The sequence below is a fragment of the Ranitomeya imitator genome, chromosome 10 (genome assembly GCF_032444005.1).
Source record: "Ranitomeya imitator isolate aRanImi1 chromosome 10, aRanImi1.pri, whole genome shotgun sequence".
In the NCBI taxonomy this organism is placed as follows: domain Eukaryota; kingdom Metazoa; phylum Chordata; class Amphibia; order Anura; family Dendrobatidae; genus Ranitomeya; species Ranitomeya imitator.
In genome coordinates, this window is record NC_091291.1 from 136,542,151 (window position 1) to 136,554,324 (window position 12,174).

A 12,174-nucleotide genomic window follows, 5' to 3' on the forward strand; every position below is an offset into this window, starting at 1 on the left:
TGTGTGTTTTTTTTTTTTTTTTTGTATCACATATACCATTTTTTGTATTGCAGTAGGTGTGTCTTTTCAATTATGTCATGTATTCATTTCACCTGTGATGGATGCTTTTATATGTGAAGTTTTCACTTGGATCACTTGCTGTGGACTAAGAACACCTAGTGTTCGAAACGCGTTCAGCTGTATCATGGTCGTCCTTCCGTTCATTGGATATTGCTGATTTTTGACATGCAGTGTTTCCTCTTTTTTAAAATATTTTGGAATAAAAACTTTTGATTTTATCTACTTTCCTGAGCTGGATTCCTCTTTCATTCTCATCGTTTCCAGAGAGCCTTGGCAGAAGCTCTTTCCGTGCTCGGACTGAATAAATCCCATGGAGATTACTCAAAAAGGGTGAGCTGAAATTTTGTGTGTGTTTTTTTTTTATTCTCGGCAATTAGCAGATGATCCGATTCTCCTGATCCTCATGCGCTCTCATTATTTGTTGAACATGACTTCTTTAAACAAAAAACATTCATTCTAATGACAAAAGAAATCATAAGACATCAGATGATTACATGATGTCAAAAAGTCAACAAAGTGCCAAATAGTAGTGTTATAAATATAGAAGCTACCTATCTATTTTTATTGGATACTCTTATGCCACAGTTTTATCAAAGGATTCATGCTAGAAATTTGGCACAATATACTTTGAAAAGTTGCAAAATTGTTGCGCATCCATGTATTTTATACCATTTTCACCCAGTTCTGACAGAGTGGTTGGAGTAGGTTCAGAACAGGGGTGTCAGCCCGTTTATCAAATTCATAACTAGTGGTAGCGTTACACCACAAACCTTACTCTAATTTGTGACTGGTGTAATATAAGGAGATAAGCCCCTAATGGCAGTGGCTGCAGTTTATAGGGCCAAAATTAGGTGACAGATTCCCTTTAGCAATCTCCTTCTGACACCAATCAATAACAGGATTGTGAGGAAGCAGCCGTGGAAGCCCCAGAATCACCCCAGCAAGTATATTATCCAAGACAAAAGAGGAGATGGATTCAGAATGAAGTGCTCCCACGTGAAGCATGAATTCCACCATTACTCGTTTAACAAAGTTCTGAAGCAGCTGTGTTTTGTCAATAACAAAAATTTGAATGTTTTTTTTCCAAATTAACTGTCCCTAATCTTAATTTCAGAACCAGTCCAAAATCAATAAAGTTAGCTGCAGACTCTCAGTCTATGAAAACTAATGCTGGCAATATCTGGTTCTTTGAGGACAAAATCATATTAAGCAGTACTTTATCAAAGGAAAAAAGGCACCTTGGAGCCAGGGTTACCCCCTCAACAATCACCCAGATTTAGGGTATGTTCACACGCTGCGGATATTGCTGCGGATCCAGAGCGTTTCCGCAGCTGCGTGTCCGCAGCGGTTTCCCATGCGTTTACAGTACAATGTAAACCTATGGGAAATACAATCCACAATGCACATGCTGCGGAAAAAAAGTGCGGAAATGCTGCGGTTTACATTACGCAGCATGTCAATTCTTTGTGCGGCATCCACAGCGGTTTTACATCTGCCCCATAATAGAAAACCGCAGGTGTAAAACCGCAGTGGAAACCGCAAAAAATTTGCGGTAAATCTGCAGTAAAAACGCAGTGTTTTTGCACTGCGGATTTATCAAATCTGCTGCGGAAAAATCCGCAGTGGACCATTTCTACGTGTGCACGTACCCTTAGGCATTTTCCTGATGGCTTGTTCGTTTGAGGGTGAGTTGGACAGTGCTGTAAAAAATTTTCCTGCAAAACCACAGTATAGATATATTCCATGACCTTATCTATGTCTTTTCTTCACAGCCTGAAAACTGACAACTCCCACCTCTAATGGCTCCAGCTCCAGTAAATGAACCTGCTCCAAAGGAGTATAACAGGCACCCTGTCTCTCACAGATTCTATGGTCCATCCATATGGCATGGGTAATTACCTCCACAAGAGAACAAGGGGAATCATGAAGAACCAGAGTGCCCTTAAGAAGCTCAGAAAGACCTTTGCAGAACTTGCATCTGAGTGATGCGTGTGTTAGGTGTTAAGTTCCCACCTCTGCACAGGGGGAATCTCAAACCATCTCTGCTGCAGTCTCCCATTCTTCTCCAGCCGCAGTGGAGTATGCTCAGCAGAGAAGTCGGTCCCAGCGTCTTGCTCAGTCTCACTCTGTGCATAGGGTTACTGCTGCTTTTCCTGCATCTGCCATTGAAGCCAGTGCTGGGCAGTGGCGAGCAGACGCTTTTGGGACTAAGTCCTGCTTTTTCCCTTCTGAGCATGCCCAGGGTGAGATCTCCCATTGGAGATCGAGGGTCACATGCTCAGATGCTGCAGCGGTTCTCATTGGTCCTCCAGGAAGGTCGTAAAGGTGCTAAACTTCTGTGGCAGCTTCCTATTGGTCCTTTATTGGAAGGTCCTATACATGCTGCAGCTATATAAGCTTCGCATGACTGCACGGCCATGCGCTAGTGTACAATTGTAATCGTGTGTGTGTTGATGAGTGCAAGTTGTTCCTTAAAAAACCCATCCCTTGTGTATGACTGTTCGCATAAGGTGTATGGCTGCAATCTAGCGCCCGGCTGAACTCACAGCGTTAACACATGAAACAGCGCCTACTGCTGTGACCGCCAGTACGGTGCCACGCGCCATTAGAGCGCTTCTTTAACCCAAGTCAGGGTGGTTAGTGGCATCCGCCAGTACGGCACAGTTCGCACTCTCGTGCTAATTGATTATTAGTTTTGTTATGTGCGGTACTGCGGCCCTGTGACGCAACAGAGTTCGCTTCCTTCAAACAGGGTGAAGTTAAACCGTGTGTTTATTCACATTGTACCGCCATATAGACCGTCATTACTTGGCAGCAGGTTCCATCTCTGCATGGTGGACCCTGGGCTGCGAACGCACCTTATTCTATCTTATTATTTGGTGCGTTCCGCTAGCCCTAACAGCGTGATTCCATAAAACTTCAGTGGACCATTGCCAGAACTCGATGCAGTAGTCTTCATCTTCAGCAGTGTGGTCCCCCTGTGGCCGTTTCACGATCTTTGCCTCAGCGACCTGGATTCTGATGGGCCCATCATGCATCAAACCTAAGGCGTCAAAAATGTGATAATGCCCATCTGCTCGAACTCATCCCCTGAAGACGAAGGTTGCAGGGTAAAAAATAGTCTACAGCTCTCTATGAACACCCTAAACTGCTTTTTTCTCTCCGGAAAATGCATCGGAGAGGGCCATTACAGGTTTGGGAGAGGTCAACTGTACATCAGAAGGAACCAATGTCACAGTCACTAATGGCAGAAGAAAGCTATAGGAAATTTTTATTCAACTAATTATCTGACCCTGCAACTGATATTGCAACGATTAAAGATGCTGGCATTCCTTAGCCAGTTCCTGAATCATCTGCGTCAAGTTTGCCACCTGCTCACAGAGCATGTAAACAGGATCCATACTTGTGAAAAAGATAAATGTAAGGCCAGCTGTAATGTGACACTATTCACTACTTATGGACACGCCATGAGGTGGGGAAGTCATAAAGTTCGAGGTCAAAACTAGAAGGGTACATCATAATCCGAGGGGTGAGGGAAAGGTGTGCAAGACACAGTATTGGGTCAGAATTCCAAGAAGCCAGCGGATCAAGACAAAGGGAATAAGCAAACGGATGGTCAATCGCAAATCCAGGGTCGGTCAGCAAAGATCAAAATACTAGAACTCAAAGCACAGGGCAGACACATACCAAACTGAGCAAAGTTACAACCGGAAAAGATAAGAGGTAGACAGCCATCTAAATAGCTTGGGAATCATTCCAGAAAGGAGACACCTGTAGGAAACCCAGCACTCACCACACTGGTATAAGGGCAGACATAGCCCTTATAAAAATTGATTGCACCTTTAGGCTGCCGTCACACTAGCAGTATTGGTCAGTATTTTACATCAGTATTTGTAAGCCAAAACCAGGAGTGGAACAAATAGAGGAAAAGTATAATAGAAACATATGCACCACTTCTGCATTTATCACCCACTCCTGGTTTTGGCTTACAAATACTGATGTAAAATACTGACCAAATACTGCTAGTGTGACGGCAGCCTAAGTGTCTAAATCCATGGCTGAGTTTGCCAAAAATTGTTCTCTATTCACATAAGTTAATGAGATGTTTGGTGCACGTTGGGTGTGAGCAAGCAGTTCAGTGATTAAAAGAAATGAAAAATCATTCTCTAGGTATTTTCTGCTCCGACGCAAGTCAATAGCAAGGTTCAAGAGACACCCTGAAGATGTCGGGCATATTTATAGCATTTCGTCATCATTTTTGTTTAAAGAACAACCAATAATAAAAAAAAGACACTTCAGGAAAAAAACACCCTGGTTCCTGAAGCGTCTTTCTTTGAAAAATTTCACAGTTTTGCCTGCCTGAACAAAACCTTGTTTGCGCATACTCTAAAACCAATTTGTTTATAGAAAGATAATACAAATTCCACGTGAATGTACAGTCCCATGACTCTATACGATAAGACAAGGACTCATCACCTGATAATTCTTACAAGCGTTGAAAATTATATAAAGACCTCAAGAGCCAGGTTTAGACAAACAACTCAACCGTGAACACAAGATTACACAATGGATTCCTGTAACTATAAGATCTACCATGAAGATGGCTTTGATACCAGACAAAATCTCGAACATTATTTTTCAAATAAACCTGAAATAGATTTTGGAGAGGATTCCATAATATTTCCCCTTGAAAATCTTACAAAAACTTTTGCAGAGGGTATGTATTTTTTATTAATATTTCTATTCTGAACAAAACAGTAAATGTAACACTTTTGTTTTTGCTCCTATTTTTCATGAGCTGAACTCAAAGATCTAAGACTTTTTCTATGTGCAATAAAAGACCATTTTTTCTCAAATATTATTCACAAATTTGCCTAAATCTTTGTTAGTAAGATCCCCCTTTGCCAAGATAATCCCTTCACGTAACAGATGTGGCATATCAAGATGCTGATTAGACAGTATAATTATTGCACAGGTACATTTTAGGCCACAATAAAAGGCCACCCTAAAATGTGCAGTTTTACAGTATTGTAGAATTGTGGGGGGGCAGAAAGCCAGTAAGTATCCGGTGTGACCACCATTTGCCTGATGCCGTACAACACATCTCCTTTGCATACAGTTGATAAGGTTATTAATTGGGGCCTGTGGAATGCTGGTCCACTGTTCTTCAATGGCTCTGCAAAGTTGCTGGATATTGGTGGGAACTTCAACACGCTGTTGTATACGTCGATCCAGAGTGAAAAAATAACTCACCAATATGATTCTCCAGGTCAATACAATTATTGTGACACCAAACTTGCCTTTTTTTCCTTAATTTAAATGGTGACAAAAATGACGAAATATGTAAAAAAATATATTCGCATGTGTTGACATTTTCCAAGACTCGTAACGTTTTCGCTTTCTGACCGATTGAGCTAGATGATGGTTTGTTTTTTGCATGATCTGCTGATGTTTTAATTGTGCAGACATGATTTTGATTGCTTCTTGATGAATTTATTTTTGTAGAGTTCTGACAACCGAAAAGATGTAATTCTGTCATTTTGATTTTGCTTGTAGTCTTTACAGGTGATGGGGCCATATTTCGATAGATAGGACTTTTATAGATGTCATGATGCAGAATATATACACACACACACACACACACACACATATATATATATATATATATATATATATATATATATACTGTATATATATACAGTATATATATACAGGGTGGGCCATTTATATGGATACACCTAAGTAAAATGGGAATGGTTGGGGATATCAACTTCCTGTTTGTGGCGCATTAGTATATGGGAGGGGCAAAACTTTTCAAGATGGGTGGTGACCATGGCAGCCATTTTGAAGTTGGCCATTTGGGATCCAACTTTGAGTTATTTGCAAGTTTATGATCACTTATAAAATGTGTTTAAAGTGCTGCCCATTGTGTTGGATTGTCAATGCAAACCTCTTTGCCCACTCTTGACACACTGATAGCAACACCGCAAAAGAAATGCTAGCACAGGCTTCCAGTATCCGTTGTTTCAGATGCTGCACATCTCGTATCTTCACAGCATAGACAATTGCCTTCAGATGACCCCAAACATAAAAGTCTAAGGGGGTCAGATCAAGAGACCTTGGTGGCCATTCAACTGGCCCACCACGACCAATCCACTTTCCAGGAAACTGTTCATGTAGGAATGCTCGGACCTGACACCCATAATGTGGTGATGCACCATCTTGCTGGAGAAACTCGGGGAACGTGCCAACTTCAGTGCATAAAGAGGGCAACACATCATCATGTATCAAAATCAGATATCCAGTTGTGTAGCAAATGTAGAGCAGGTCTTAATATTTTATAGATTATCCAGTAGCACAGTAAATGGATATGTAGTTTATATTCATGGGTGGGAAGAAGTTAGAGGTATAAATCTAGAAAATTATGTTTTATTCTTCGCTTTCAGTCTTAAAGGAGAGGTTTTCTATCTGGACAACCCCTTTAAAATAAAGCGGTCCCTTTTTAAAAGAAAAACACCATATACTCAACTTCCAGACTGGTGACATTCCAGCAATGTTGGCAGTGATTCTCCCATGATATTTGTTATGCCTCGTGAGGTCAGCATTCAACCAGCAGCCATTATTGGGCTGCTGTGTTCTCTCTTGTTGCATTTATCCAACAATTGTCCAAAGGAAGTGACAACGCAGCAGCCCATTAGTGGCCACTGATGAGCTGTAGGTGTTTTTTTTTTACAAGGGGTCTACTTCATTTAAAAAGGGGTTGCTCATGCACTAGATAACCTTTTTAGGAGAAGTATAGTGGACGTATAGCTAATGACAAATACCTTTTTAGGGGAAGTATAGTGGATGTATAGATAATGACAAATCATGACTTTTCATCTTGTATGCATATAACAATATTCAGACATTTTTGCTGCAGGTCACATTAAAGGAGACATTTTGATTGAGCTCAGTGCTAGTTCTGCAATTCATCACTTATACGCAGTCTGTGAATTCTTCAAACATATCATTATACTTAAGGCCAATGACAGATGCATCATGGAGCTGAACAGATGGATGCATGAACGAACAGGAGCATTTGAGTGGGACCATGCTGCGAAACATCATGCAGATATAGAAGGAAAAAGGTGAAATATATTGCACTGGTATTCTACAAACAAAATGAAAACATATTGTATATCTTCCACCAACCCTCTTTTCAAATGTTATTCTATTGAAATGAAATTTCAGGCATCAGAAAAAAGGTCTACTTTTAGCAATTTGGTTGAAAATTTTTAATCACTGGGTTCTCCTTAAATGACACAGTAATGCTGTGATCACATCACATTTAAGTTAGAGGTATAATCAAGAGAATCCCATAAGTACAGTCTTTTTCCAAAGAAAGAAAAGCAATAACGAGATTTCACCCAGACTCCGTCCCACCTGGCTCTCCTGCATACCCTCCCCCTCTGCCCAAAGCAGAGGTTTAAGCACCATCTGTGCAGTGTTCCACTCTTTTGTATGCAGCAAAATTTTTGCTGAAAGATATTATTGCATTGCTTTAGTCCCTGTTGAGTGAATGCGGGCTTATGGATGCTTTTAGTATATGTATACTACTGAAGCTCTCAGGGCATGCATCATACATAATTACCCAAACATACTGTGAATACAGCTTTCAAAACTAAAATGCAGTGCAACAATCTTGGTTAAATTTAAGCCTGTCCCAAAAATTAAAAACCAATAGTCCAGTTCTAACTGTTGTGTCCTAATGCTTTTCTATTCAAAATGGCTGTAATGCAATTACATTCTTCATGTTTCCATTTATTTTAGTGACCAGTTTCAGGACAAAGATGGAAAACTGAGAACAGCCCTTCGACATGTTGTGAAATGTAACATCGAGAAAGAAAATATTGTAGAACCGATATCTCTACCACCAGCGGATTGTGTAATCATTGCCTGGTTTTTAGAATTTATTAGCAAAAATCAAGATGAATTTAAAAATCATCTTAGGAAGGTCTCAAAGTTGCTGAAACCTAAAGGACACCTCATAATTTTTGCAATTTTAGATGCAACATATATTACAATGGGGAAAGACAAGTTCCATATGCTCAAATATGATGAGGATTTTGTCAGGAAAGCTGTAGTTGAAATAGGGTTTGCTATTGATACCCGTAAGGTTAAGAAGAGAACAGTTGTGAGCGACCTTACTGACTACAAGGGCGTACTATTCATTGTGGCTCACAAAGAGAAGTAGAAAAATAAATAAGTTCTGTATGCCAAGAGTTTCTAAAAAAGTTTTAAGGATGAATAATCAAAATATACTGTATCTTTAGATACATATAAAGGAATAAAAATCTGACTGCTTTAGCCTTTAGTACAAGAGCTGCTGTTTAGGGTGTACAGAATAAATACCCGTATTTTTCGGACTATAAGACGCATCGGACTATAAGACGCACCAAGGTTTTAGAGGTGGAAAATAGGGAAAAATATATTTGAAGCAAAAAAGGTGGTAAAATATTTAATAACATACACATACTATTATATGTGTTGTTATTACTGGTATATATAATAGTATGTTATTATGTTGGAAGCTGCGGGTAGAAGATGGAGTTGCGGGACCAGTGTGGTGTCTGTAAAGTACTGTATGAAGATGCTGGAGGGTGAGTATAAGAATGGGGGCACAGGGCTTATATTTAAGCACCACTCCAGCACTGAAAAATAACACTGGAGTGCTGCTTTGAGATCCCATTGGGAGAACTATAACTCCCAGCATGTCCTGCAGAACCTATGGCATGCTGTGAGTTATAGTTCACCATAGAGGTGGAAGAGTGCTTTATTGTGTGTTGTAGTGAGTAACCTTTTAATTGTGGCACCCAGCCACACTGTGGTGAGGTAAAATGCTGAAGCATCCCATCCCATGACACCACAGAGCGCTCCCTCTTATTGCCTCTCCACAGCACAGGAGTAAGCTTGCAGATTGTAGTGTGGTGTCTGGAGGACCTGTGATGACATCAGAAGAGGGAGGGCTCTGTGCTGCCATGTGATGCTCCAGCCCACCCTCTTCATGACATCACACAGTTCCTTGTGCTGAAGCACTCAGCATCCAGCACAGCCCCGGCAGGCAAGTATGCAGTGATCATGTCCTCTCTGGCCCCTGCTGCTGCCCCCTCCACCAGACACACAGATCTCCCCAGCTGCTGCAGGAATCCAGCGCTGGGGAAGCCATGTGTGTCCCTGTGAAGGAGTATTCATTTGCTGCTCCTGCTCACCACTCAGCTGACAGGTGGGCAGGGAAGCAGCTAATGAATATTCACTGCACTTTAATGATCGGGACCATGTGGTTTCCCCAGCACTGAAGCCAGGCAGGGACATTTTTCTGCCTTCTGCCTCCCAGTGCAATCCCACTCGCTGCTGCCTCCTCCCCACATTACATCCCTACCATAAGACGCACCCACACTTTCCTCTCAAATTTGGAGGAAAAAAAGTGCAACTTATGGTCAGAAAAAACGGTATATTTTATTTGATTAAAACACCAATTCACAGCGGGATCCAGACAGGCACTGATGATTTACTGAACCAAACATATCATATAGGTGCAAAATACAGATGAACATTAGTGGATGCCTAATATTTTAAGTTAACACAAAAAAGTGTGTAAAAGGTAACAGTCAGAAGATTTTGTGTAGAGCAATACGCTGCTTACAGCTTGATCACTGATCTTATGTGCTGTTCTGTTTTCCATCTGCTTCATATGAATAATGAAATAAAGCAAATCATATCTTAATTATTTGTTTGTGTTCTTTACGTAGGTAAAATTTTAGCTGCTTACCGGTTCTCAGGTTTTACAGAATTTGATTTATGAGTAATAATTATATTGAGTTGGATCTATTACGTGAAAGTATTATTATTACTATTATTCATTATTAAAGCGCCATTTATTCCATGGCGCTTTACATGTGAGGAGGGGTATACATAATAAGCATAATAAGCATAATAAGTATCTGCACATAAGCAGGGCCATAATTACCCAGGGACGGCCTCTAGGCTTTTATTTATTTTGCCCCCCTCCAGCACTTCAATTTTTGTCCTTTTACAGCTTTTAGCAGTTCCGACCTCTTTTCTCACAGTACTTTTGTTGTTCCTTATATTTTTTCTTTGAAATCCTGATTTTGGAAGCTACATATTGGCTATCCCTTGTTGTTTGTAGCCATTTAGAAAAAAAATAATGGTGTTGGTTGATCTCAATGACCCATGGGAAGATTTGAGCATGTGCAATCAAGGTCAAGACTAGGCTGTCTTACTCATGAAGGTGTAATAAGGGAGGAGAAGGAGGCATAACAATAATAATCATAATGATAATCATAATAAAAATAAAATTAACTTTTTGGGAGGTAAATACAAAAAATGTGTTGCCTTTTGTAAGAGTTGCCACATCCCCTTCTTTTTTCTGGGGCAGCAAGTTCGTCTTGTGATATCTTCATTAAAGGAGATCCACAAGTTTATTTTATTCATTTTACTTGCTTATCTAGTACCATTGTTTTCCACAGTGCTCTACAGACATCATCACTGTTCCTATAGGGCTCACCATCTCAGTATGCCATTGGAGTGTGGGAGGAAACCTGAGAATCTGGAAGAATCCCACACAAATATGGGGAGAATGTACAAACGCCTTGTAGATGTTGTCCTTGGTGGGATATGAACCCAGGACCTCAGCTGTGCAAGGCTACAAGACAAACCACTGAGCCACTATACAGTGCTAACAACTAAGCCACCATACAGTGCTGGCCACTGAGCAACCATGCTGCCCACGGATATCAGCTTTCTCCCTGCCTCAAGATTCTGAAGATCATTGTTCTTTAGGACATATTGTATGATTTGCCAGATATAGTGGCCACTCCTGAGACTGAAAGTCATTTTCTGCAACAGGGGAAGCACTCAAAAAAGTATTGTACTGAATAAAGACTGACATTCTAATTAATTTATTCTAACAAGTCTTTTGTTGGGTTAGGCATTCAGACAGTTCATGCAACATCTGCACGTTCTCCACCAACATGCATACTTGCCTCTTGAATAGGCCATTAATACAGCAATGTTCTGCTTCCAACAAAACCAAAAGAAAAAAACAACCAAGTGGCACACCTTTCCCTATAGCAGTGCCCTTTTCCCATGATATTAGTTAGGGTCTAGGTACTTACCTCGTGACTCTGGAGCCTCTAGCTTTGCTCAAGTTCCTACCAAGATCCATGATAGCTCTGCTTAGATATTCTTAGTGGAGGCGGTCACAACAAAGAACCCGCAATGATGGCAAAAAGATAAATGTGAAATTGTTAATCATTTGAAAAACAACTAACAGCATAAAAATAAAATTTACTTTACCAAGTTTCACAGCCACACACAGTCACTATCGACATAGTGCCTAGATAATAAACACAGAGTTTAAGTACAGAAGGGGTAAAAGTCTTCAGATCTGCCAAATTTCAGAGGGTGTGTTAGGTTTCAGAGGACACTAGATCAAAGACTTGAGGAGAAATGTGACCAAGCTGAGTGGACTAGAGGATGTATTTTACTAATTATGCAGATAAGAATTTTGCTATTTACTATTATACATGAGGTACCTAAATATATGTACGGAATACCTATATTCATGGAGGTTATAAATTAAATGGACAATCTGGAAAGGCTTGGAGCTTGTTGGAAATCATAAGCTATGCATTTTTCAATTTCGCTGACCGTAAACTGAATCCCAGAAAGACAAGATAAAGTTAGAGTTGCTCTAACAGTTTGGAGGCACTGCTGAGATCCCCAAAACACCATGTGAACCCTAAAAAAGGATATTTTTGGAGATACCTCTCTCTCATTCTCCAAAAAAATATTCCTCTGTCAGGTCTTGACAGGTTAGTATGAGGGTTTTAAAAAACTTTCTGTGATTCTATGCATGCTGCTATAATCTTTAGGCATGTGATTGAGTGAGTGATTTAGATAAGTTGAATTCAGGAATGATGTTGTCCTTTTGATTCTGAAAGTAAAGACATATCCAGGCTTGTCCCTTCAGAATTCCATGGGCACCTCTGACTCTTTGAGGATAAGGATGATGATAGCGGGCTGAATCACTATTGAGCTGTAGCAGTGTATAAA

At 40.3% G+C, this 12,174-nt stretch overlaps 1 protein-coding gene across 1 annotated transcript; it reads left to right on the forward strand.

Moving 5' to 3' along the window:
* The first annotated feature begins 4,560 nt into the window (after window positions 1-4,560).
* On the forward strand, window positions 4,561-9,823 carry LOC138651995 (indolethylamine N-methyltransferase-like). The gene is made up of 3 exons (XM_069742664.1): window positions 4,561-4,777; window positions 6,980-7,187; window positions 7,870-9,823. The coding sequence occupies exons 1-3, from the start codon at window positions 4,627-4,629 to the stop codon at window positions 8,291-8,293; spliced, it is 783 nt and encodes a 260-aa protein (XP_069598765.1). The 5' UTR covers window positions 4,561-4,626; the 3' UTR covers window positions 8,294-9,823.
* Window positions 9,824-12,174: the final 2,351 nt, after the last annotated feature.

What these genes read in the sequence shown, in the direction of transcription:
- LOC138651995 (XM_069742664.1), top strand. Translation starts at nt 4,627, where the DNA reads ATGGATTCCTGTAACTATAAGATCTACCATGAAGATGGCTTTGATACC. An exon ending in TACAAAAACTTTTGCAGAGG is followed by an intron (nt 4,778 to 6,979) that starts GTATGTATTTTT and finishes TTTTTGCTGCAG; the next exon opens with GTCACATTAAAGGAGACATT. An exon ending in GCAGATATAGAAGGAAAAAG is followed by an intron (nt 7,188 to 7,869) that starts GTGAAATATATT and finishes CATTTATTTTAG; the next exon opens with TGACCAGTTTCAGGACAAAG.